Here is a 20,702-nt window from a genome sequence, read left to right as displayed (position 1 = left end):
TGTGTGTGTGTGTGTGTGTGTGTGTGTGTTGGCATGGGCTCTTAAGCCGCTGGACAGGCTTGAACTCCACCTGTGGGGCTTGGGAGGCGACATAGAACTGTGTAACTTCCTTGTTTATTTTCTCCCCTTTCTGTTCCCGGGTGGTCAGAAGCAGTTTAAAAAAAAAAAAAAACCTCAGAAACTTCACAAGAGTTGTCTGCATACTGACTTAGGCCAGGAGAGGGGAAGGGAGATGTGGTAAGGCCTGCAAGGGGCCTGCTTGGGTAGCAGAGGCAAGAGCAGGACTGGCAGGCCACCATGAGAGTGCGCAGGAAGAGAGTCATCAGAACCTCCAGGGTCAAAATGAACAGCTAGGACATTTTCCCAGAGGAAGGCCCTATGAGGCAGACACATGGTGACCCAGTAGAATCTCAGATCACTTGAGAATATTCAGAGGTTGGGAGGTGGGGAGGAAGTGGTCATCTCTAACAGAAATGCCAAGATACCTAATCATAGTTGTCAGGAACACAGCCAAGGTGAATAGGAAAGTCATGACGGCAGGCAAACTCATAGGAACCAGGATTACTGTGGTAATGAAGGAAAGCAAGATGTTCAGCTGAGTAGAAGAGATCCCCCAAAGCAGGCAAGGTCTCCCAGAATAAAGCCCCAGGGACTTCAGATCCCAGAAGCATACCTCAAGGACAAATGAGAAGGTTGGGAATGTGAGTGTCTACAGGTCAGAATAGGAACCTGGAAGGGGAGGCTGAATGGAGAGTTTTCAGCCAGGCTGAAAATACTTATAAAGGCTCACCTAGTCTGATAACCTCTATCTCTTGAGATAGGAGACATTACACCCCAAATGGACTGCTTGTTATTCAACTTAAAGAAGCATCTGGAAAAGGTCAACAGCCAAAGATAAGAATGCTGATTAACTCTTGCTCTTGCTCTTGCTCTTCTTTTCTAGCTCTCTCTGCTCTTTCTCTGCTCTAGCTCTTTCCTCTCTTTCCCAGCCACATGGAGTGCCAACCTTGCCTGGTCCCAGCAGGTCTACTGAATAAACTTACCCCTTACCTGGATACCACGTGAGTGCTACTGTTCTTACCCCTCTCTCTGCTCTTTTCTAGCTCTTTCCTCTCTTTCCTAGCTCTCTCTCTCTCATTCCCAGGCCTTTCCCAGCCACGTGGAGTGCCAACCTTGCCTGGTCCCAGCAGGTCTACTGAATAAACCTACCCCTTACCTGAAAAAAAAAAAAAAAAAAGAATGCTGATTAAGGTTGGTCACAGTAAATTGGGGCAACTTCGGGACTCATGCTCTAGAGAGATACCTCATACAGTGGACAAGTCTTAGATTGGCTCATCCTAAAAGGCTACAGTTAACCAATGACTAGTCTTTCTAGTGGCAACCACATTAGTCTCAACTGTCAGCAAGGAAGCCCTGCTAACTAACAAGCTGAGGGAATACTGCCTAGGAATCCAGAAAGGCTCAGCATAGCGGAGAGCAATGGAGATGCATCTGAGAAAGATCAAGGGCAATGGACTAACTGATATGATAGATAAGACAGCAGGGTACCTAAAAGCACTGGCTTTGACAATCGGGAAGCAGGCCAGTCCCTGAACAGCCTTGGATACTATTGTTACGGGGAAATAAGAGCTCTGGGGTGCCCTCTGCTGGATTTACAAAAGGGCTGCTCCTTCTCAAAGCTGGGATGGGTCATCTTGTAGCTGCTGTTAAGAAAACATCAGTTGCTCCCTGCAGATCTAGACACTAACTGCGAACAGAAGCTAAAGTGTTTGGGAAACAGTGATTGAAAAACACAAAACACCTTGGGTTTCAAAATCCGTGGCAGGACCTGGAAATTTGGGGAACTGGCTAAGCCATTCCCCAAGCGGCCAGAGGCTGTAGAGATCACAGAATAGATTGTCAGGGAAAAGGAGTGAGTTAACAGCTCGGGATGCTGGGAGGAACCTAGAAGTACAAAGGGGAAGGACAGATGCTTGACGGAAGTGTCCACAGCCCTATCCACCTCAAGTTTTGATTTGCAGTTTGAATAAGGCTTGTATCTTAGAGGAAGCATGAGCAAGGCCCTAGCCAAGCTCATATTGACCTGTCCTTGTGTCCCTTCTATGAAGCAGCTCAGGTGATTCACCCCCACCACCAGCACCATGCACACATACACATACAAATACAGAGAGAGAGAGAGAGAGGCTGAAACTGGCCCTGCTCCTGATGGCACTAGGAGAAAAGTTAATTTCTAAGAAAGGTAAAGCATGTTTGAGTTATCAACCAGTTAACTAAGTCCAACAGGAAAACACAAGATCAGGGTTGAGACCAAGAGATCCAAGAAGTAACTTCCATTTCTGAAATGAGATTGAAGCAAATACTAAGCATTTATGAAGCTTTATGCTATGATAGTTCTATGGCACTGCCAGTTTCTCCTCAGACAAAACTCATCATCATCACTAGGTCACAGAGAACCCAAATACCAGGCCACAGCTGCCAAGGCATTGGCTATAAACAGCATTAAGGGTAGCCCCACCGGCAGTTGGGTCTATATGATTATCTTTCCTAATTTCATTATAGTTCTTCATGAAACATCAAACCTGCTTCTCTGAAATTTTATTTTTATCCACAACTTCCTGTTTTGTATACTCTAAAGCTATCTGTTATACATTTCTACTACCCAGCTCAGGGCTTGCTCAATGGGCTAATAAAAAAAAAAAAAAAACCTGGGACAGAGCAAGGGAAGGGGGTGACACTGTCCAGAAAGTAATATACTGACTTATGTAACTGTAACCCCTCTGTAGTTTAATAAACATAATTTTAAAAAAGAAAAAAATGCTATGCTGGTAGGGATGGAAGTCATTAATCAGGCTAAATACTATAAACTCCCCTTAACAAAAGTGAAAATTTGGCTTCCTCTGCGAATTCCCAACTTTCCACTTGCTGTAATCAACACAGAACCCACATCATGGAGATGGGCCCTCAACACTGCCTTCAAACTAAGAACCACCACTTATGAAGATAACACTTCAGTGATCTGTCTGTAAAAGGAGCACGGCAGAGCTGAAGAGAAATGTTCATAGGGCTATAATATGTCCCCAGACCCTCATAAAATAACATAGGTACTCAGGACATATGTATGCCCCATACAGTATACATGTGCCTTCACCCACCAACATATAAGCAAGTCCATACATTGCACTTTGCCAACATTCCTGCGGACACCTATTATACACAGGTAGAGAAGCACCCAAACATCTTTGCAATTGTGACCTCTCGGTTGTACTGATCTCAAGCTTATATAGTCAAGCCCAGCCCACATGCTCTATTAGCTGTTATTGCCATCCTAGTTAGAATGATACCCAACAGAGGTGGTAGTCAGAAGGGGATCAAAGGAGGTAGTCAAAGGGGGTAGTCAGAAGCCTAGAATAAGGCTATTTGTGATGGGGCCATCTGTATGATACATCCCTACACAAAGACCCCTTCCTCCTTCTACATTCCACACATTCAAAAGTTGGGCCTCTCTTTCTTAGCCAGGTGACTTCTTAAGCATCATGGTGACCCTATATTGAAGCCTGGAAAATGAGCAACAGTTTAAGCAGGAAGTTTCTTGTCTGAGGGACAGACAAGTTGGGCTATGAACCTTTACCCACTTGAATTTGGTTTTCTATTAAGCATAAATTACAGTGGGGAAGGAGAGGGACCACTAATATGAGAGGAACCTGGAAACCTTTTTTTCTTCCTAGCCCTAGCACTGCCATTTATAAATATGACCTTGAACAAATTGCTCCCTCACTGAACTTCAGTTTTCCATCTGTAAAATGGACTCTGCGTTTTAACCCTATTCTAAAAGTATAAAGAATTAGTCCTAAGCCAATCAAGCTTTGGGGGGAAATGTCCAGCTGGGGTGCTGGTGGCTCACACCTATAATTCTAGCTACTCAGAAATCTAAAATCTGACAATCCAGGTTCAATACCAGCCTGAAGAAGGAAAGCCTGTGAAACTCTTATTTCCAAATAACCACCAAAAAGCTGGAAATGGGGGGTGTGGTTCAAGTGGTAGAGTGCTAGCCTTGAGCTAAGAAGTTCAGCCTTGAGTTCAAGAACTAGTACTGTGTGTGTGCGTGTGCATGTGGATGCATGCATGCAACACAAACACAATCCATGTCCATCTGTTTGCAATATGTTACCTTCAGAACTCTTTGCTTAACCCTGTTTGAATGTATGGGCAATACCCAAAGGTTTAAGCCATATTCTAATGCCCTCCTCTACCAAACTTTGAGAGCAGGAAAGCTTTCAAGAGTCTCCTGAAAAAAGCTAGAGTCAACTGGGGTAAGATAGACACCGGGAAAGAAAACCTTGAAGACTGTCTTAAGGACAATAGCCACCTGCTGAGCCCCAGACCCGGTACCACTCTTTCCACAATGCCAATTCCTGTGTTGTATAAGATCTCTCTGCTCCATATCTCTCCCCCAGTTCTTCCCCAGATCCCACCTTTCCTGAACCTCTCTGTAGCCCACACCTCCCACAGCCTGGAACCCCATCGTTATCTCAGTCTTTACTACTTCTGCACTCACCAGCCCCGGGGCCAAGGACAGAGAACAGCAACAGCAGCAATAGGACTGATGGCAGCTGGAGCCCAGACCTGAGTCGAGGCTGGGAGAGGGGTAGAGTATGAGAGAGGCGGGGGGCCAGTGGGAAAGACTTGGGTAAACACAGAGATGAGGGCAAAGGTTGAGACGATGAGTAGGGTTGGCCTGAGTACTCAGGCTTAAACAAGGGCAGGGAGTGTGATGGAGGCAGGGGCTGGGACAACGACTCAAGTAAGGGCCGGCACTGGGGCAGGGGCTTAGGCAACCGCTGAGAATGGGGTGGGGACCGAGAGTGGACTGGGATTTGCGACAGGGAGTGGAACGAGGGCCGAGGCGAGGCTAGGGGCCAAGTCTGGGCTAGGGACTGGGACCTGAGGGGGGGGCTGGATTGGGCCCTGGACGTTGGCATTCCCTGGGGCCCAGGCTGGGGCTGAGGCCAATTTAGGAAGAGGGACGAGGGCGGGGCCGGAGGCCAACGCTGGGAAAGGGATAGGACGAGGGGCCGGGACAAGGGCTGGGCCATGGCCCGGGGCGGGGGCGGGGCCGGACAGGCCAGCGAGGGGCGCTCGCTGAGCTGACTCGCGGCTCCGCTCCCCACCCCTCCCCGGGGGATGGCCTCCGGTGTCCTCGAGGGCCTCGGGCCGGGGGCCGGGACCTGGGGAGGAGTTCAGGCCTGGTCGACTCCGGGCTGCGCTGAACCGGCGACAACCAGGCCCCGCGGCGGCGGCGGCCTCTGCCTGACGTCCTATGGCGTCCCGCCTCCTGCTCAATACAATTGGTCTCTCTCGGCAAAGCCCGCCCCCTGCTCTATTCTATTGGTCCTAACTTAGTTCTGCTGGGCTTCGAGGATAGACTCCGCCCCAGTCCCAGCTGAGACCCTGTCCTCCGGACCGCGGAGTCCCGAACACCACCGTGGTCCTCACAGCCCCCACTGTGTGCCCCACATATCTTATAGGAACCCTACAGAGACCTTCACAGAACCAGACTCCCCAGGGACGTACCCACAGTATCCACGAATCCCACCCAGAGACTCGCTCGACACCCGACCGGCTCCACGGAGCAGCCCCCTCCGGAAAACTCACTCACTTGGGAGGTGACCCGAGTGCTGTTACCATGGAGACTTCTAGCGTTCGCGTTGCCCTGGTATGAGTTCCTGGCTTGAGTTCTAGAAGCTTCAGTAAACCCCTTCCTCCATCATCCCCAGACCCCTCTTGACCTTCTCCCTTACAGCTCTCCTTCCCTGTCCCTTACCTTCCACCCCCTCCCCACTCCCCGCCCCCAGTCAGGCCAGATTTCCGTGGCCCAAGCCTAGGGATATCCAAGTCTTCACAAATACTTCCAAGCAAGGCCCATCACTTCAGGGTTTGCAGTGGAGCTCATCCACATCAAGAGCATTTCCTCCCTTGGGACCAATATTTTCCTCCCCTCCAACCTATGGCAAGATCTTGACCTGACCCAAGGACTTTTTAACAACCAAGCCAAGACCTGAGGTATGAAGGTTTCCAGTGACTCTCCCTCTCCAAGCCTTCAACTCATTCTTCTTCCTAACACTTTCTGACCCTCCCCCATTCTCTACTTTCCATCCTTATCCTCACCCTCACCTAATTCTCTCCTCCTTTCCCTTTTCTCTCCTCCCAACCGGTCCTCCACCTTTTAGGTCACATTTCCCTTTTACTGTCTCTAGTTATTCTCCTGTTGTCCTTTTCCTTTGGAAAGGCTCTAACGAGTTTAAGAAATGATATACCTAGTGTCTCTAGAGGACAGGGGTTGTAGGGACCACAGAAAGTTAGGACCGTAGTGTTGTAAATGATGACAAATCCTGTTGGATGATGTGGTGTTCACATGTAATCCCAGTACTCAGAAGATAGAGGCAAGGAAGATCTTGAGTTCAAGTCCAGCCTGAGCTAGCTAGTGAGACTTTGTCTTAACCTTCGTTCTTGTCTCAAAAAAAAAAAAAAACAAAACAAAAAACAAAGGCTGGGATGCAGATCAGTGATAGAGTACTTGGTGAGGAGGGGGGGAGACAAACTGTAAAATTTCAAGGCCAAGAGATTTGGACTTAATCATTTAACTTGAGTCACTTGACCCTTGACTGGGTCAGGAAGAAGTTAATTTTTGGGATATTCTTCCAAGATAAATTAGGCATACTCCTTCACCCTCAGCACCCCAGATTTATTCTAGTGCCACATCAATTCATTTTAGTTGTCACTGTTAACCTCCCTTCCTCTCAAACTCAACGTGACCTAGCTCTTACCATATAAATGAATAATAGTATTGGTGAATAGATTAATATACTGGATATAATAGTGGAGGGGTTGTTTGAAAACAGCTTGGCAGGAGATAATGAAAACATAAAATAAATTGAAGAGAAAGAAGAGAATAGAATGTATTTGATGAATACTTAGGAAGACTGGAAATACAGTCCTTAGTTCTTTGTCTATGGGAGAAGGAATAGACACCAGGATAATTCCCAGAGTTCAGTTTTGATGCCTGTGGTATATTAGTTAGAAATGTCTAGCAGGAAGCTTGGTATCAGTGCAAAGTATGAGGTTCTAAAAAGATCTGAGCTAGAAATACAGACTTAGAAGTCAGCAGCATAGGGGCTGGGAAGGTGGCTCAGTGGTAGAGCGCTTGCCTTGCATGCCTGAGGCCCTGGGTTCCATTCCTCAGCACCATATAAGCAAAAAGAAAAAAGCCAGAAGTGGCGCTGTGGCTCAAAGGGTAGAGTGCTAGCCTTGAGCTGAAGAGCTGCGGGACGGCGCCCAGGCCCAGAGTTCAGGCCCCACGACTGGACCCCCAAAAAAAAAAAAAGTCAGCAGCATATAACTGAAAGTAACTGGAGCTTTGAACATAGATGGGATCAGCAAGGGAGAGTATGTGTAGTTCCTAGACAAAAATCAAACTGTATATAAGGTCCTGCCTTATTTACTGTAACATTCGCTCACACTCAGAAGTCAACCCCAGCTTGGACCTGATATTCCCAGTCTCTGGAACTCCATAGTCTGGCTTTCAAGGTCTGAAGTCATGCTCAGAACCCCAGCACTTGGGACTGGGCAGGCAACTATGTTTAAGCTGCCTCCTGGGACACAGTCCTCTGCTTCCATCTACTGATCGGATTCTACTTCAGCCTTTTAATTTTTATGTTCTATTGCTCCAACAACCCACTGCCACATGCCACATGAGTATGAGCACATAAGCAACTCTCCTGGCATCACTCCCAAAGATTTAGAACCTTTCTTGCTTCCCTCTTTTGTCTCAAGTGCACTAAACAATTTATTCTAATCCCATAACCCCCTGTCAATCCTGGGCTCTGCCATGATTTGCCTATCCTCCAATCTCAATCTAATGAAGCCTATACCCTATTTTACCACTAGATGGAAGCAACCAAGGTCCCAGAAAAACCTCATACCATCATGGGTGCAAATGAACACCCCTCTTCGAAGGATCCCTCTACTGAAGACTTACAGCCGCTCTCTACCTCTGAACTCCCCTCGGGGCCTTCCATTCTTCAGACACCTTCAGAAGAACCCCAGGCCTCTGAAGACCTTTTGACACCATCTTCCCAGACTCGTTTCAGGAATTACGTCTCTGAGAGTTCCTTGGAACCTTCTGTCTTTGAAACTCCTTCAGACCCTCCCATGTCTGAGTTCCCATCTGTTTCCCAGGTCTTCTCAGGGCCGTATGGTCATGGATTTCCTTTAGTGCAAACCTCTTCCAAGACCCTGGTAACATCCCGGGCCTCTAAAAGCTTTTTGAAGCCCTCTATCTCGGATACTCCTTTGGTGCCATACACTTTCAAGTTCCCTATAGAACCACATGCTTCTGACTCACCTTTGGTGACAACTACTTCGCAGACAGCGTTAACATCCCAAACCTCTCAAAACTTTTTGAAATCCTTCCTCTCTGATACCACTGTAGTTCCAAGGTCTGCCTCTGAGATCTCTTTGGAGGCCCCTACCTCTGAGACTCCCACCTCTAGGGTCCCCCAAAAGCACCCACCTTCTCAGTCCACATCACCAGGCAGTGTCTCTGTGTTTTCTGTTGGTGCCTGGAAGAAAGACTTCTTTCCTGAGATTCCTTCCAGTGAAGTCCCACAAACTAGGAGGTCCAGCTGGACCTCTGAATTTGAGCTCCTTACAAAGGACTCCATTTCAGAACTTTCAGCCGAGGTGCACACAGACTTAGCTTCAACGCGCACAGACATAGCTTCAATGCAAAAGGAAGCGGCAAGCCCAGAGGAGCAGACTGTGGAGACCAGTGACATAATTTCTTATGCATCACTGCCTGAACTCCAACTAGACAAGAAGAAGGAGAAGAAAGGAACTAACCGTAATTACTACCTTTTCCCTTATTTTCTTTGTCCTTGCCTTGTCCTACAAGGAGAGGCCTGTGTTGCTCTTGGACATGGCTCCTCCTCTTAGTTTTAGGGTCTCCTCATTTCCCCCTGGTTACTCAGCCCCTCCCTTCCCAGGTTATACAAGCCTTCCAGTAATCCCTACTAATCAAGAAGAGCTTATGGATATGGTTAAGACAAGTGAGCAGTTTGGTGCTCCATTGAACCATCTTTTCCAATGGGAGAAGAGTGAAGCTTTGAATTCCATTCAGACAGGTGAGCCCACATGGCCTTTCAGAGGCCTGTAGCAGGCTCATGGATATCTTCCAGTTCAACAGGACCCAGGAACCTGTCCCTCCAATAGAGAGCTTCCCATTAGGAAAATTACAAAGCCATTTACCTAGAATCTAGAAGGGGAGCAGGCAGTCAGACCAAGAAATATCAGGATGGGTCTGGGGGAAAAACAAGTAGGGACATTCACATAAAGCCCAGGTACAGAAATATAACTACACTAAAATTGCTTTAAAAATAAATAAAAACAAAAGGGTCAACCTCAGATCTAGGACCCCAGAGGACTGACACAAAACAGATATGTCTAAAGCAGATATGACCTACAACCTAGAAATTCTCTAGGAGTTTTGGTCTGATATTCTCCTTTTGGTAGAATTTCTCTCAAGGCTAGCACTCTGCCACCTCCACTTCTAGATTTTAGCAGATTAATTGGAAATAAGAGTCTGTCTGATATGTCTGCCTGGGCTGTTTTAGAACTCAGCCTCCTGAGTAGCTAGGATTATAGACAGGAGCCATCAGTGCCAGGCTCCATTCACATACCATGCTATATTGGAGAATCCATTATTGGATTTCTTATCTTCAGATTACTAATCTGAGTAAGAAGGCCACCCTGACTTGTGACCGATTCTGGGAAATCTTAGATTGAGTTCAGTAGACATTGTTACATTAATTTGGTCTTTCATACTTCCTTTCTTTTTATGACAAAAATACAACTATGTCAAAAAATCCTAAAATATAAAAGCAACTTATCATTCCTCTGTGTAATTTACTTTCCCCATTTCTTCCTTTCTCTACCACATGCCAAGAAACTCTGATGTTGTTTCATAATTTTGAGTCTAATTTTTTTTATTGCTAGTCCCTGGGGCTTGAACACTGGACCTGGACACTATCCCTGAGCTCCTTTTGCTCAAGGTTAGCACTCTAGCACTTGAGCCACAGCACTACTTCCAGCTTTTTCTGTGATTAAGACAAGAGTCTCACAGACTTTCCTGCCTGGACTGACTTCATACCGTAATTCTCAGGTGTCAGCTTCCTGGGTAGTTAGGATTACAGGCAGAGAACAAGGGCAATTTTTGAAAGAGATAACATTTCAGCTGAGGCTGCGTCCCTAACCCATGGGGACTCAGAAAGTTTTTTTGGCTAGAAGTTGAGATACTTTCTGTTCTCGTGGAGAATAGGAAAATCTGAGTGGGATCTACTGTCTGGTTTTCTTGCCATGTTTACATAGCATACCCTTTCCTCCAGGAGAGAATGGGCATGATGGCAGACAGCGTTAGCCCCCACAGCAGAATCCAGGCTCTAGAGGATTGTAGTTTCCTGATAGTGCCTGGGCTCAGGAATACTTACCTCACTTACCTGCCTGTGCTTCTTTCTATGCTTAGTAATTTATATTTTTGGCCTGCCCCTTTTCTTCTAACCTTTGGAGCACTGCAGGCAGCCTTTTTCAGGGCATTCGTTCAGAAGCACTGGAAACACAGATGGGATATACAGGTGTGAACATGAAGTAAGGCAAAGAATTCCTCCTACTTCTTGGCACCAGTAATACCCAACATCTTCCTCCTCTTCCAGAGTTCTTCACTAATTATTCTCTTAGGCAGAGTCCCATCTCTACTACATACCTGGCTACTCAGCTTCCCACTTCCTTACCATAGAGACAACTTAAGAAAAGTTGGGTTCTAATGAAGAGAGAGGAGAATATGAGAAACCTCATAGTCAGAACTCAGTGATATTCATGTTCATCTTCAAACAAGATTTCACCTATAATATTTCTGCTTAGAAACTAAAAAATACCTTCAGTCATCTCTGACTGGCTGACAGAGAATGGATTCCGGAATTGAAAGGGAACTGCAAACACATAAGAATTGAGGAGCCAGGCATCAGGGGCTCATGCCTGTTACCCTAGCTATACAGGAGGCTGAGCTCTGAGGATTGTGTTTTGAAACCAGCCTGAGCAGGAAAATACATGAAACTCTTATCTCCATTTAACCAGTAAAAATCCAGAAGTGGAACTGTGACACAAGTGGTAGAGCATAAACTTTGAACAAAAAAAGTCCAGGGACAGTGCCTAGGGCCTGAGATCAGGCCCCAGAACTGGTACGAAAAAAAAAAAAGGAAGGGAGGGAGGGAGGGAGGGAGGGAAGGAGGGAGGGAGGGAGAGAAAAAGTAAAGGAAGGAGGGAAGGGGGGGAAAGAGAGAGAGAATACAGGACAAAAAAGTATAAGGGATAAGACTAAGGACTCCGAGGCAGAGACAGCTACCCCAAGTATAGAGGTGTGTCCCTCACCCCAAAGGAGAGGTCAGAACTTCCGGAAGGGAACTTAAGATCTTTCTCTTTGTCATTTTTCCCTGTTACCCAATCCCTCTGTCCCTAGGAATCTACGTTGGCTGGCGCTGCCCCCACTACCTATGGGACTGTTTCAGGATTTGTGAAGAGTCTAAGTGCTTTTGTGGGCACCTGTTGAAAGAACACCAGATCACCACAGGTAGATGATAAAAGACCAGCTTCCAGTGTGGAGGGACAACTCTACAAGCTCATATGTGGGTGCAGGAGTAGGGATGGGAGGTGGAATGTGTGTGTGTGTGTTGGTATGAGAGAGGGGTGGCATAGGAAGGTAGGTCCCTACCAGGTGCTGGTCTAATTCTACCACTCATCCCCACTTCCATAGACATGATTGTGCCTTGCTCTGAGAGCCAATGCCGCTGTCTCATGTTTTGCTTCATCCCATCACGCCCAGAAGAGGTGGGTGAATTCTGGCTCAAAAGACGGGCTACCTTTGACCCCAAAGCCTGGAGAGCCCAATGTCGTTGTAAACATAGCCATGAAGAGCATGCAGCCACTGGGGCCCATCCCTGCAAATCTCGTGGTAATTTCTAGTGAAAGGAGAGTGTTGGGATGGAAGAGGATGGGGAGCACTTGGGTGTGTGGTGGGTAAGGAAAGAGGAGAATGGTGGCAGCCTATGTGGAATCTCTAGACTCTCCTTAGCTGCACTTTTGTCTCAGGATGTGGCTGCAAAAGTTTTGAATCTAATTTCCTCTGTGCGGCCTGTGACCGGCGCTGGGAAGAACATGAGACTTTCTTTGAAATTCAGGGGATGAAGCGACGGAAAAAAAAGGCTCGCGGTGAGAGAACAACATGAGACAGGGACTACCTCACAATCTAGTCAGAAAGCCAGGCAGAAGGCATGCTAACTGCCCTTTCCAATCTCTTACATCCTCTCCAGCCCACATCTCATGCCTGTACTGGTGTTTATTCCTTGAAACAAATGTTATACCTTTTAGACAGATGCTTGTCCCCCATGAAGTCATCCCCAGAAACTCTGACTTTGAAGCCCTTCAGATGCAAAGGACTCTTTGCTCATCCCACTTCCCACTTTGCTGTTCATGTGCTCCCTCACTCCTGTAGCCTTTGCATGGCCCCACATCTAACCCCATACCTAATCCTTTCACCTCTTTTCTTCCCTCCTTCAGTGTCACATTGCAGCAACAGCTGGCACAGGGCTTTCTGAGGCTGCCTCAGATCAGAAATCATGTGGAAGCCACTGACTCTGAATGAGTCAAAGAGAGCCAAGACTCACCCATAAGACTTCATAGTCTGCATTTATTGAAAACAAGACACAGCACCAACCAGAATAAAAGCTGAACCCAAACATCTGCTTGCTTCATGGCCACATTCATGCTGCTGGCTCTGATATCAGAAGAGTGGTTTCAAGAAAGCCAAGGAGGAGCAGGGCACAGTGACACACTCTTGTAATCCAAACACTTGGGAGGATGAGAGGATTGTGAGTTCAAAGCCAGCCTTGGCTACATAGCAAGTTCCAGGCCAGCCTAAATTATACAATGAAACACTTCCTTAAATAAGAGAAAGCCAAAGAGGGAGGGTGTTTTAAGAAGGATAGAGTAGTAAGCAATTAGGTCAAATGTAACTCATCCTCTAGCAAGATAAAGACCTAAAGTCTTCAGAATTTTTCAATTAGAGTGTCTTTAGGAACTGGGTGTCATGTCTGTTTTACTAGCTACTTAGGAGACAGAGAGATCAGGAGGATCACAATTTGAGGCTATTCCAGGCAAAATATTCACAAAACCCTATCTCAATGAATAGCTAGGTGCAATGATTTATAGCTGCATGGGAAGTTGAGATTGGGAGGATCACAGTTCTAAGCCAGCCTGAGCAAAACCATTCACAAGACATTTTAAAAGGGCAAAGCACAACCACGCTGAGTGTGGTAGAATGCAAACTTCTCATCCTAACTACAGAACAAAGCATAAATAGGAGGATCATTATCCAGGCTAACCTAAGCAAAAAGCAAACCAGAGAAAAAAGGGCTGGTTCAAGTGATAAAGTTCAAACCCTAGCACCAAAAAAATTCTTTGAGGAGTTCAATAAGTACCACTTCACACTGGTACAGCAGAGGTAGAAGCCAACCCTAGTGAGAGGGAATCTCTTCAAGAAACTTGGGTGAAAAGTAAAAGAAAAAAATCAGATAATAGGGCTGGGAAGGTGGCTCAGTGGTAGAGCGCTTACCTTGCATGCATGAGGCCCTGGGTTCAATTCCTCAGCACCACATAAGAAAAAAGAAAAAAGCAGGAAGTGGCGCTGTGGCTCAAGTGGTAGAGCGCTAGCCTTGAGCTGAAGAGCTGAGGGATAGCGCCCAGGCCCAGAGTTCAGGCCCCACGACTGCACCCCCTCCCCCCCCCAAAAAAGAAATCAGATAATATCCAGAGGGTAGGAAGGAGAGCCTTAACACTGATGGGCTATGTGACTCTAGGGAAGGACTTTCTCTCTTTGGGCCTCACTTATGGGATGTATAAAATAGATAACCCATGCTTACTGCTCTATATGGGAACCCAAGAAATCACCAGTTGACTGCATTAATCCTCCAGGCTGGTCTCCTTCCACTTCTTGATTCCGGCTCCACTGTCTTTTGTCCTCCAGAGCAGCATTAGGGTCTTCTAGTGTCCCAAACAGAGAACTGAAACCTCTAGGACATGAAAAAGAAGCTGTCCTATATTTTCTCGCACTTAGGGTGCGAGAAGGTAAGAGAAGGTAAGTAATCAGGACTTCCAGGATCCTTGGCAAAAAAATCACAGGATCAAGTGTCTGCCCTTTAAAGGATTTTAAAAAAACCTAGTTATATAGCTATATAAAGAGATTACACTAATTCTAGAAGCAAAGAGTTTCTCAATACTGGTTATAGGCACTATGATAATCATCCACATAAACTAGTCAACAGCAGAAGTTACTATGATGAAATAGTATGCTGCCATTACAAACTGGAATTGTGGGAGAATAAATATTCTACACATAGTTCTATACATTATGAAAGGAAATGAAACAAATACCAAACGTTATTCAATAATTATGGAGCACCTATGTCAGGGAAAAAGAAGGAGGAGGGAAGTGGCGCTGTGGCTCAGGCAGTAGAGCGCTTGCCTTGAGCTGAAAAGTGCAGGGACAGCACTCAAGCCCAGAGTTCAAGCCCCACAACCGACTGAAAAAAAAAAAGGAGGAGGAGGAAGGGGGGAGAGGAAGAAGACAATGACGAAGGAGGAGGAGATACAGTGGTAATATTCTTTGTGTTAAAGATCAGACTAAAACCTGGTATCTGAGACTTTTGTTACATCAAAAATATAAATTCTAGCCAGGAGTTATTGGCTCATGCCTGTAATCCTAGCTTCTCAGGAGACTGAGATGTGAGGATTGAAGTTCGAAGCCAGTCCAGGCAGGGAAGTCCATGAGACTCTTAATCTCCAATTAACTACCAGAAAACAGTAAGTGGTGCCATGGCTCAATTGATAGAGTGCTAGCCTTGAGCTAAAGAGCTCAGGGACAGTGCTCAGACCCAGAGTTTCAAGCCCCACAACCGACAGATGTATACCAGCAAAGCGCCAGACACTGAGTAGTAACCTTTTCTGATTAGAAGAGAACATGGGATACATACTCCTTTACTTATTCGGAAAGCAGCAAACATAGGGTGCTTCCATCATACACTTAAAACAACAACAAAACATTGCCCTGAAAACATATTCTATGAAGTGAACATTTGTGTGTGTGTGTCTTTTTTTTAATTGTGAAAATACTGTACAGAGGAGTTACAATTACATGGGCAAGATAACGAGTACATTTCTCATCAAGCATTGTAGCCTCCTCTGTTTCCCCTTCCCATCCTTTCCCATCCTCCTCCCGCCTAACCCCACCTGAAGTGAACATATTAAAGAGAAAACGAGGAATTGCCCTTTAACATCTTTGAAATGGTCAAAAGATTGAAGTCTCTGGGAAGAGGCGGGAAGAGAAAGGGTTCGTTGCAGACCCCACCTATTTTAGACCCCAAGCCTGGCCCTGGTGTCTCACAGCTGTAACCCTATCCAGGAAGCTGAGATTAGAGAATCGAGGTTTCCCCAGGTTTGCCAGCCTGGGGCAAAAGCAAAGCAAAACAATAAAAAATCGAGATATTCCATCACTAGAAGAACAGGGCTAGAGACTTGGCTCAGAGTTAGGGCCTAACACAACGAAGCAAAAGAGGCCCCTGAGTTCAAACCCCAGATAACAACCCACCACCACCAAAAAAAAACCAAAAAACTTCCCAGCTCATAGCTTCATCCAGGTGGCTTCTGGAGCCAATAAGTGCCCAGCGCCCTCAGAAACCCTCCCACCGCAGTGAAAGTGTCTAAACTACATTTAGCCCTCTGGGCTGCAGGTGACGCAACCCCGCCCCCTTCTTTCTTCCAGCCGATTGCGGGAACTCAGGAAAGGAGGCTCAGCCTAGAACCTGGGAGCCCCACCCACTGGGTGGATCCTAGCCAATTAAGAGAAAAGGCTCATCTCCTGGTTTAACATAATGGCGTGGATTGGAAGGGATCTGGAGGAAAGAGAACCGCAGGCTGCCTGGATCCCAGAGCAAATGAAAAGGGACGTTAGTCCTGCGTGGGCCGGGACAGCCAATGAGAGTAATACGCCCGCCTCCTAGGGGGCGGTGAGAGCAGTGAGTGAATGGCATCCCTACGGCCCCTGGGACAGGCTGTCAGGCCCCGCCCCCTGCCGCGGCCGAACCAGTGGCCACCGCGTTCCCTCCGGGGGGCGGGGCGACAGAGGTCTCGGGGCTGCCTTGGATAGCTGTGCCCGCACCTCCGTGAAGATGGCTGCAGCCGTGTTGTTGGCTGCAGGTTTGCGCGCGGCGCGCAGAGCCGTGACGGCTGCGGGGCCCCGGGGGACGCAGGTGAGAAGAGGCCACGGGAGTGAAGAAAGGGTCCCGAGGCTCTGATGCACTCGGAGGCCCAGGGCCGCGCTCTCGGTGGCTGGCGAAGGCGCGTGCCGCCCAGCAGCTTCGCAGAGCGGCCCCTCCTTCCGAGGTCCCAGCTCTGGGGCTGCGGTGATCCCGTACAGAGGTGATATCGGATTGGTGGTGGTGGGAGAAAAAAAAACTAGCGATGACCCCCGCCTTGCACACGGCCCAGGCGCCGAGCTTGTCCCTGGATCAGAGCAAGGACTGCTGCTTGGGTCTGCCTGAAGGTTTGCTGGCCCGGTGCCTATTCCGGGCAGCTTCCTCAGTGCCCTCTGCGGGAAGTAGGCGTGCTCTTCTCCATCCAATCTTCAGCCTCCCCGCCTCCTGCCGGGACCACCCCACTCCCCTACCCCCTGGCCTTCCAGTGAACATTAATCTTTTATTTGCACTTTCCAGAAGTGACTCCGAGATTCAGAGGACTTTAATTCATCCTGTCCTCACTCACCTAATGTCTGATGCCTTGATCGCAACCTTCTCTGAGCAGTTGTGAACCTGGACATCCCTACCTCGACCTAGGGATGCTGAGTTCGCTTAGTTGAACTCTTACATAACACTGATTCGAGTTATTGGAATTAAATATCAGTAAGAGGCCAGACAAGACATTCAGAGGAGGGGCAAATGTCTTAAAACTTAAATAAAACGGATAGCCAGTCTTGAAGATCAGAAAACAGATAATGGAAATAGGTGAGATTTAACCAAAAGAACTTCCAGTACTCCTAAGATGATGCAAACCACTCTTTTATATTTGAAGACAACAGAAAGGATTTATCTTTGGTAATTCAGCAGTGGCATAGGAACTGAGACTTCAGTCTTGAGACTTCTCCCATAATGCATCTCCCCCCAACACTACAAGATTTTATAGGCACATTAGCAGGAATCAATTGCATTATTGTATCCTGCATAGAAATATTTATTGTCTATTACCTAACCAGGCCCAGCACCATCTGGCCTACTCCTTATTGGAGATGGCTCTAAAGGAACTATTCCCTAGGGTGAAAACTAATAGTTTCTCCTCCCCTCACTCCTTTTGTGGTAGTTCTAAGCTTTGAGTTCATTGCCTTGTGCAAACACTCTACTATTTGAGTCACACTCCCAGCTCTTTTCTGGTTTTTGGTCATTTCTTAGGTAGGGTCTGGAGCTTTTTTGCCCAGCCAGGCCTCAAACCCAGATTGTCCCATGTAGCTAGAAGTCCAGGTATGAACCCCTGTACACAGTAATAGGTTTGTAGAAGGATGACATTAATTTTTTTTTGGTCATGGGGCTTGAACTCTAAACCTGGGCCCTGTCCCTGACCTCTTCATCTCAAGGCTAGTGCTCGACCACTTGAGCCACAGTGCCACTTCTGGTTGTCTGCGTGGTTTATTGGGGAGGTAAGAGTCTCACAGACTTTCCTGCCTGGGCTGGCTTTGAACCGTGATCCTCAGATCCAGCCTTCTGAGTAGGTAGGATTTCAGGCATAAACCACCAGTGCCGCACTGAAGTTAATAATTATTAGAGCACAGCAATTGCCAGTCCCATATGAGGACATGAGAAAAGTATTGCCGACTCCCTCCACTAGGTGTGTCTGACTCACCTTTAGGTCCAGGGTGCTGCAAGTTTGACTAATGGGAATGAAGTGGCCAAGGCCCAGAAGGCAGCTCCTGGAGGAGCAGCACCAACCATCTTCTCCCGGATTCTGGACCGAAGCCTCCCAGCTGACATTCTATATGAGGATCCACAGGTGGGATCCCCATGGGGCCCATTACCCTTAGGAGTTTTATAGATAACATCTGGCTTCATGAAGTAATCAGATGGTCTTTGGCCTGTCCCTGCTCATAGTGTCTCGTATTCCGTGATGTGGCCCCCCAGGCTCCTGTGCATTTCCTGGTGATTCCTAAGAAGCCTATTCCTCGGATTAGTCAGGCTGAAGAAGAAGACCAGCAGGTGAACAGGGTCAGGGATTGTCTGGGAGGATCCCTAGACTAAGCTAGAAGTTTTGCTCCCTGTCAATGGAGCCATCTATGTCTCTCCCCTCTGCGTATAGCTTCTAGGGCATCTACTCCTTGTGGCCAAAAAGATAGCACAGATTGAGGGCCTGCAAGATGGATACCGACTTGGTGAGTGACTCTTGACCCTTTGTTCTTCACCTATGACTTCCTACTACTCAGTATTCTCTTCCTTCCTTAACCTTGCCCATGATCCTGACTTCTTAACCTCTAATTCTATTTCAGTGATCAATGATGGAAAGCTGGGTGCACAGTCTGTATATCACCTACACATTCACGTACTTGGGGGCCGACAGCTCCAGTGGCCTCCAGGTTAAACCTGCCAACTGACAAAGGACCCCAGATGTTTGGATGGGGAAGGGAAATAGGAATCCTGTAATGATGATAATAAATACAGTGTATCTCAATTTTGCACATTTGTCTTAAATATATAGATTTATTCCACAAAGGGGAAGAAAATGAATTCGGAGCTGCGATTAACTTTGATCGTGATCAGAGTAAGACATTGGAGCTCAGGGGTCAAAGGAGCACTTACTTGTAGATCTGCCTCCTGTCTAGTTGCCTGACCTGGATCAAACTTCTAGAATAGTAACTGGAGGTGTGGCTCAAGTGATAGAGTGCTAGAAGAGTAGTAATAGAAATGGGCCTGAATGTGTAGGAACAGACAAACCCATGTGTACTGCTTTCTCAATCTTATCTACATTTAGAGGCCAAGTCAGGTTCCAAAGGGGCTTGAGAAGAGAGTGTCAACATAAGGGCCTTTAATTATCAGAGAAGTAATCACATAACACACACGCACCTATATGCTGCCCTGTATATCTCACTTTTGTTCTGTTTCAAGTATTTTTTTAAAGACTCCCAACTTTTTTTTTAAGACATACCAGCTTTGAGAATGAACTAAACTAAGGAAAAGCTACTGTTGCCCCTCCACAGACATATACAAGAAGGCCTTTGATGCCAGACCGACGCCCATTTAAAAAAAAAAAGGCACCTTGACCACAGACTCTTGTTTGGGGATGGAGGGCTAGTTCTCAGGCCCCGGAACCGTAAGACTCCACCGGAGGCAGAACAGAGTCGGAACAGAAAGCGGGGCTCCCCAGCGCGAATCTAGCTTAAGGCTTCCGCCCGGCGGAGAATCCCATTGCAACTTCCGCCCGGCTCTAGTTCCGCGCCCTCTCCCGGCGATGTTTGCCGTCTCTATGGCAACCCGGTAGTTGAAGTTTGACTATGGAGGCGAAGGAGTCTTCTACACTGTCTCCGTGAGAAGCCCAGGCTTCAGGGGACAGGGGAGGGCAGCGTACTTCCTTTGCTGTGTTTTGACAGCCTTGATTCCCTCGTGTTCTTTCAGATCTTTAGAGGTACACCCCAGCTCCGATGGGCTGGGGACTACTTCAGAACCGGTTTCTTCAGATGTCAGCCCTGGGTCTGTCCTGGCAGCCAAAACGGCAGCAACTGCCGCTGCGGCTGCACATTTTACAACCTCGTCTACAGCCTCGTCTACCGCCAGAGCACCTGTGTTATGTGCACAGCCCCCAGCTGAGTCCGCAGAGCCCTCCTCTGACAGTCCTGAGTCCTACAATGCACCCTACCAGATGGGACATGGGAATCTTGGCTTTCCATCCACTTATATTGCCTGCATTGCTCAGGATCCCTGTACTACAACTGACGTTAGCTCCAGCCTTGGCCTTGTAACTACGTCAAGCTCTGGTCCTGGACCCTGTGTCCCTGAAGCTACTCCTTGTTATGGCATTGTTCCTGTCTCTGGCCCTATCTATGGCCCTGCTCTTGGCTCTAGCTCTGACTCTGCTCCTGGCCCCAGCTCTGGCTCTGCTCCTGGCCCTAGCTCTGGCTCTGCTCCTGGCCCTAGCTCTGGTTCTGCTCCTGGCCCTAGCTCTGGCTCTGCTCCTTGGCCTAGCTCTGGTTCTGCTCCTTGGCCTAGCTCTGGCTCTGCTCCTTGGCCTAGCTCTGGCTCTGCTCCTTGGCCTAGCTCTGGCTCTGCTCCTTGGCCTACCTCTGACTCTGCTCCTGGCCCCAGTTCTGGCTCTGCTCCTGGCCCCAGCTCTGGTTCTGCTCCTGGCCCCAGCTCTGGTTCTGCTCCTGGCCCCAGCTCTGGCTCTGCTCCTGGCCCCAGCTCTGGCTCTGCTCCAGGCCCCAGCTCTGGCTCTGCTCCTGGCCCCAGCTCTGGCTCTGCTCCTGGCCCCAGCTCTGGCTCTGCTCCTGGCCCCAGCTCTGGCTCTGCTCC

General features: G+C 47.8%; 4 protein-coding genes across 7 annotated transcripts in view; 3 read left to right on the top strand and 1 right to left on the bottom strand.

The window, feature by feature from the left end:
• Positions 1-5,167, bottom strand: part of Tmem8b (transmembrane protein 8B) — a 27,216-nt gene extending 22,049 nt beyond the window's left edge. For 3 of the 4 annotated variants that reach the window (XM_013026556.1, XM_013026558.1, XM_013026557.1), the window contains exon 1: positions 4,556-4,891. Coding sequence is in view for 1 of the 4 variants with exons in the window: in XM_013026559.1 (XP_012882013.1) it covers positions 4,556-5,093 (538 nt within the window). In the remaining 3 variants the exon portion in view is untranslated. Of the gene's footprint in view, positions 1-4,555 lie in introns of all 4 variants that reach the window. The other variant, XM_013026559.1, reaches the window with a different exon arrangement.
• Positions 5,168-7,944: 2,777 nt separating this feature from the next.
• Positions 7,945-12,715, top strand: Fam221b (family with sequence similarity 221, member B). Its single transcript, XM_013026579.1, has 7 exons — positions 7,945-8,295; positions 8,713-8,899; positions 9,042-9,179; positions 11,567-11,677; positions 11,861-12,058; positions 12,196-12,315; positions 12,664-12,715. The coding sequence occupies exons 1-7, from the start codon at positions 7,945-7,947 to the stop codon at positions 12,699-12,701; spliced, it is 1,143 nt and encodes a 380-aa protein (XP_012882033.1). The 3' UTR covers positions 12,702-12,715.
• A 3,564-nt stretch (positions 12,716-16,279) lies between these two features.
• On the top strand, positions 16,280-18,871 carry Hint2 (histidine triad nucleotide binding protein 2). The gene is made up of 5 exons (XM_013026545.1): positions 16,280-16,409; positions 18,055-18,195; positions 18,294-18,398; positions 18,499-18,571; positions 18,686-18,871. Exons 1-5 carry the CDS (start codon positions 16,329-16,331, stop codon positions 18,775-18,777), a joined length of 492 nt encoding a protein of 163 aa, XP_012881999.1. The 5' UTR covers positions 16,280-16,328; the 3' UTR covers positions 18,778-18,871.
• A 461-nt stretch (positions 18,872-19,332) lies between these two features.
• On the top strand, positions 19,333-20,399 carry Spag8 (sperm associated antigen 8). Its single transcript, XM_013026577.1, has 3 exons — positions 19,333-19,719; positions 19,809-20,217; positions 20,376-20,399. The coding sequence occupies exons 1-3, from the start codon at positions 19,688-19,690 to the stop codon at positions 20,397-20,399; spliced, it is 465 nt and encodes a 154-aa protein (XP_012882031.1). The 5' UTR covers positions 19,333-19,687.
• Positions 20,400-20,702: the final 303 nt, after the last annotated feature.

The sequence above is a fragment of the Dipodomys ordii genome, unplaced genomic scaffold, assembly GCF_000151885.1.
Source record: "Dipodomys ordii isolate 6190 unplaced genomic scaffold, Dord_2.0 Scaffold95, whole genome shotgun sequence".
Classification (NCBI taxonomy): Eukaryota; Metazoa; Chordata; class Mammalia; order Rodentia; family Heteromyidae; genus Dipodomys; species Dipodomys ordii.
The sequence above is the reverse complement of the archived record's forward strand: the minus strand, read 5'-3'. Positions and strand labels throughout refer to the sequence as shown.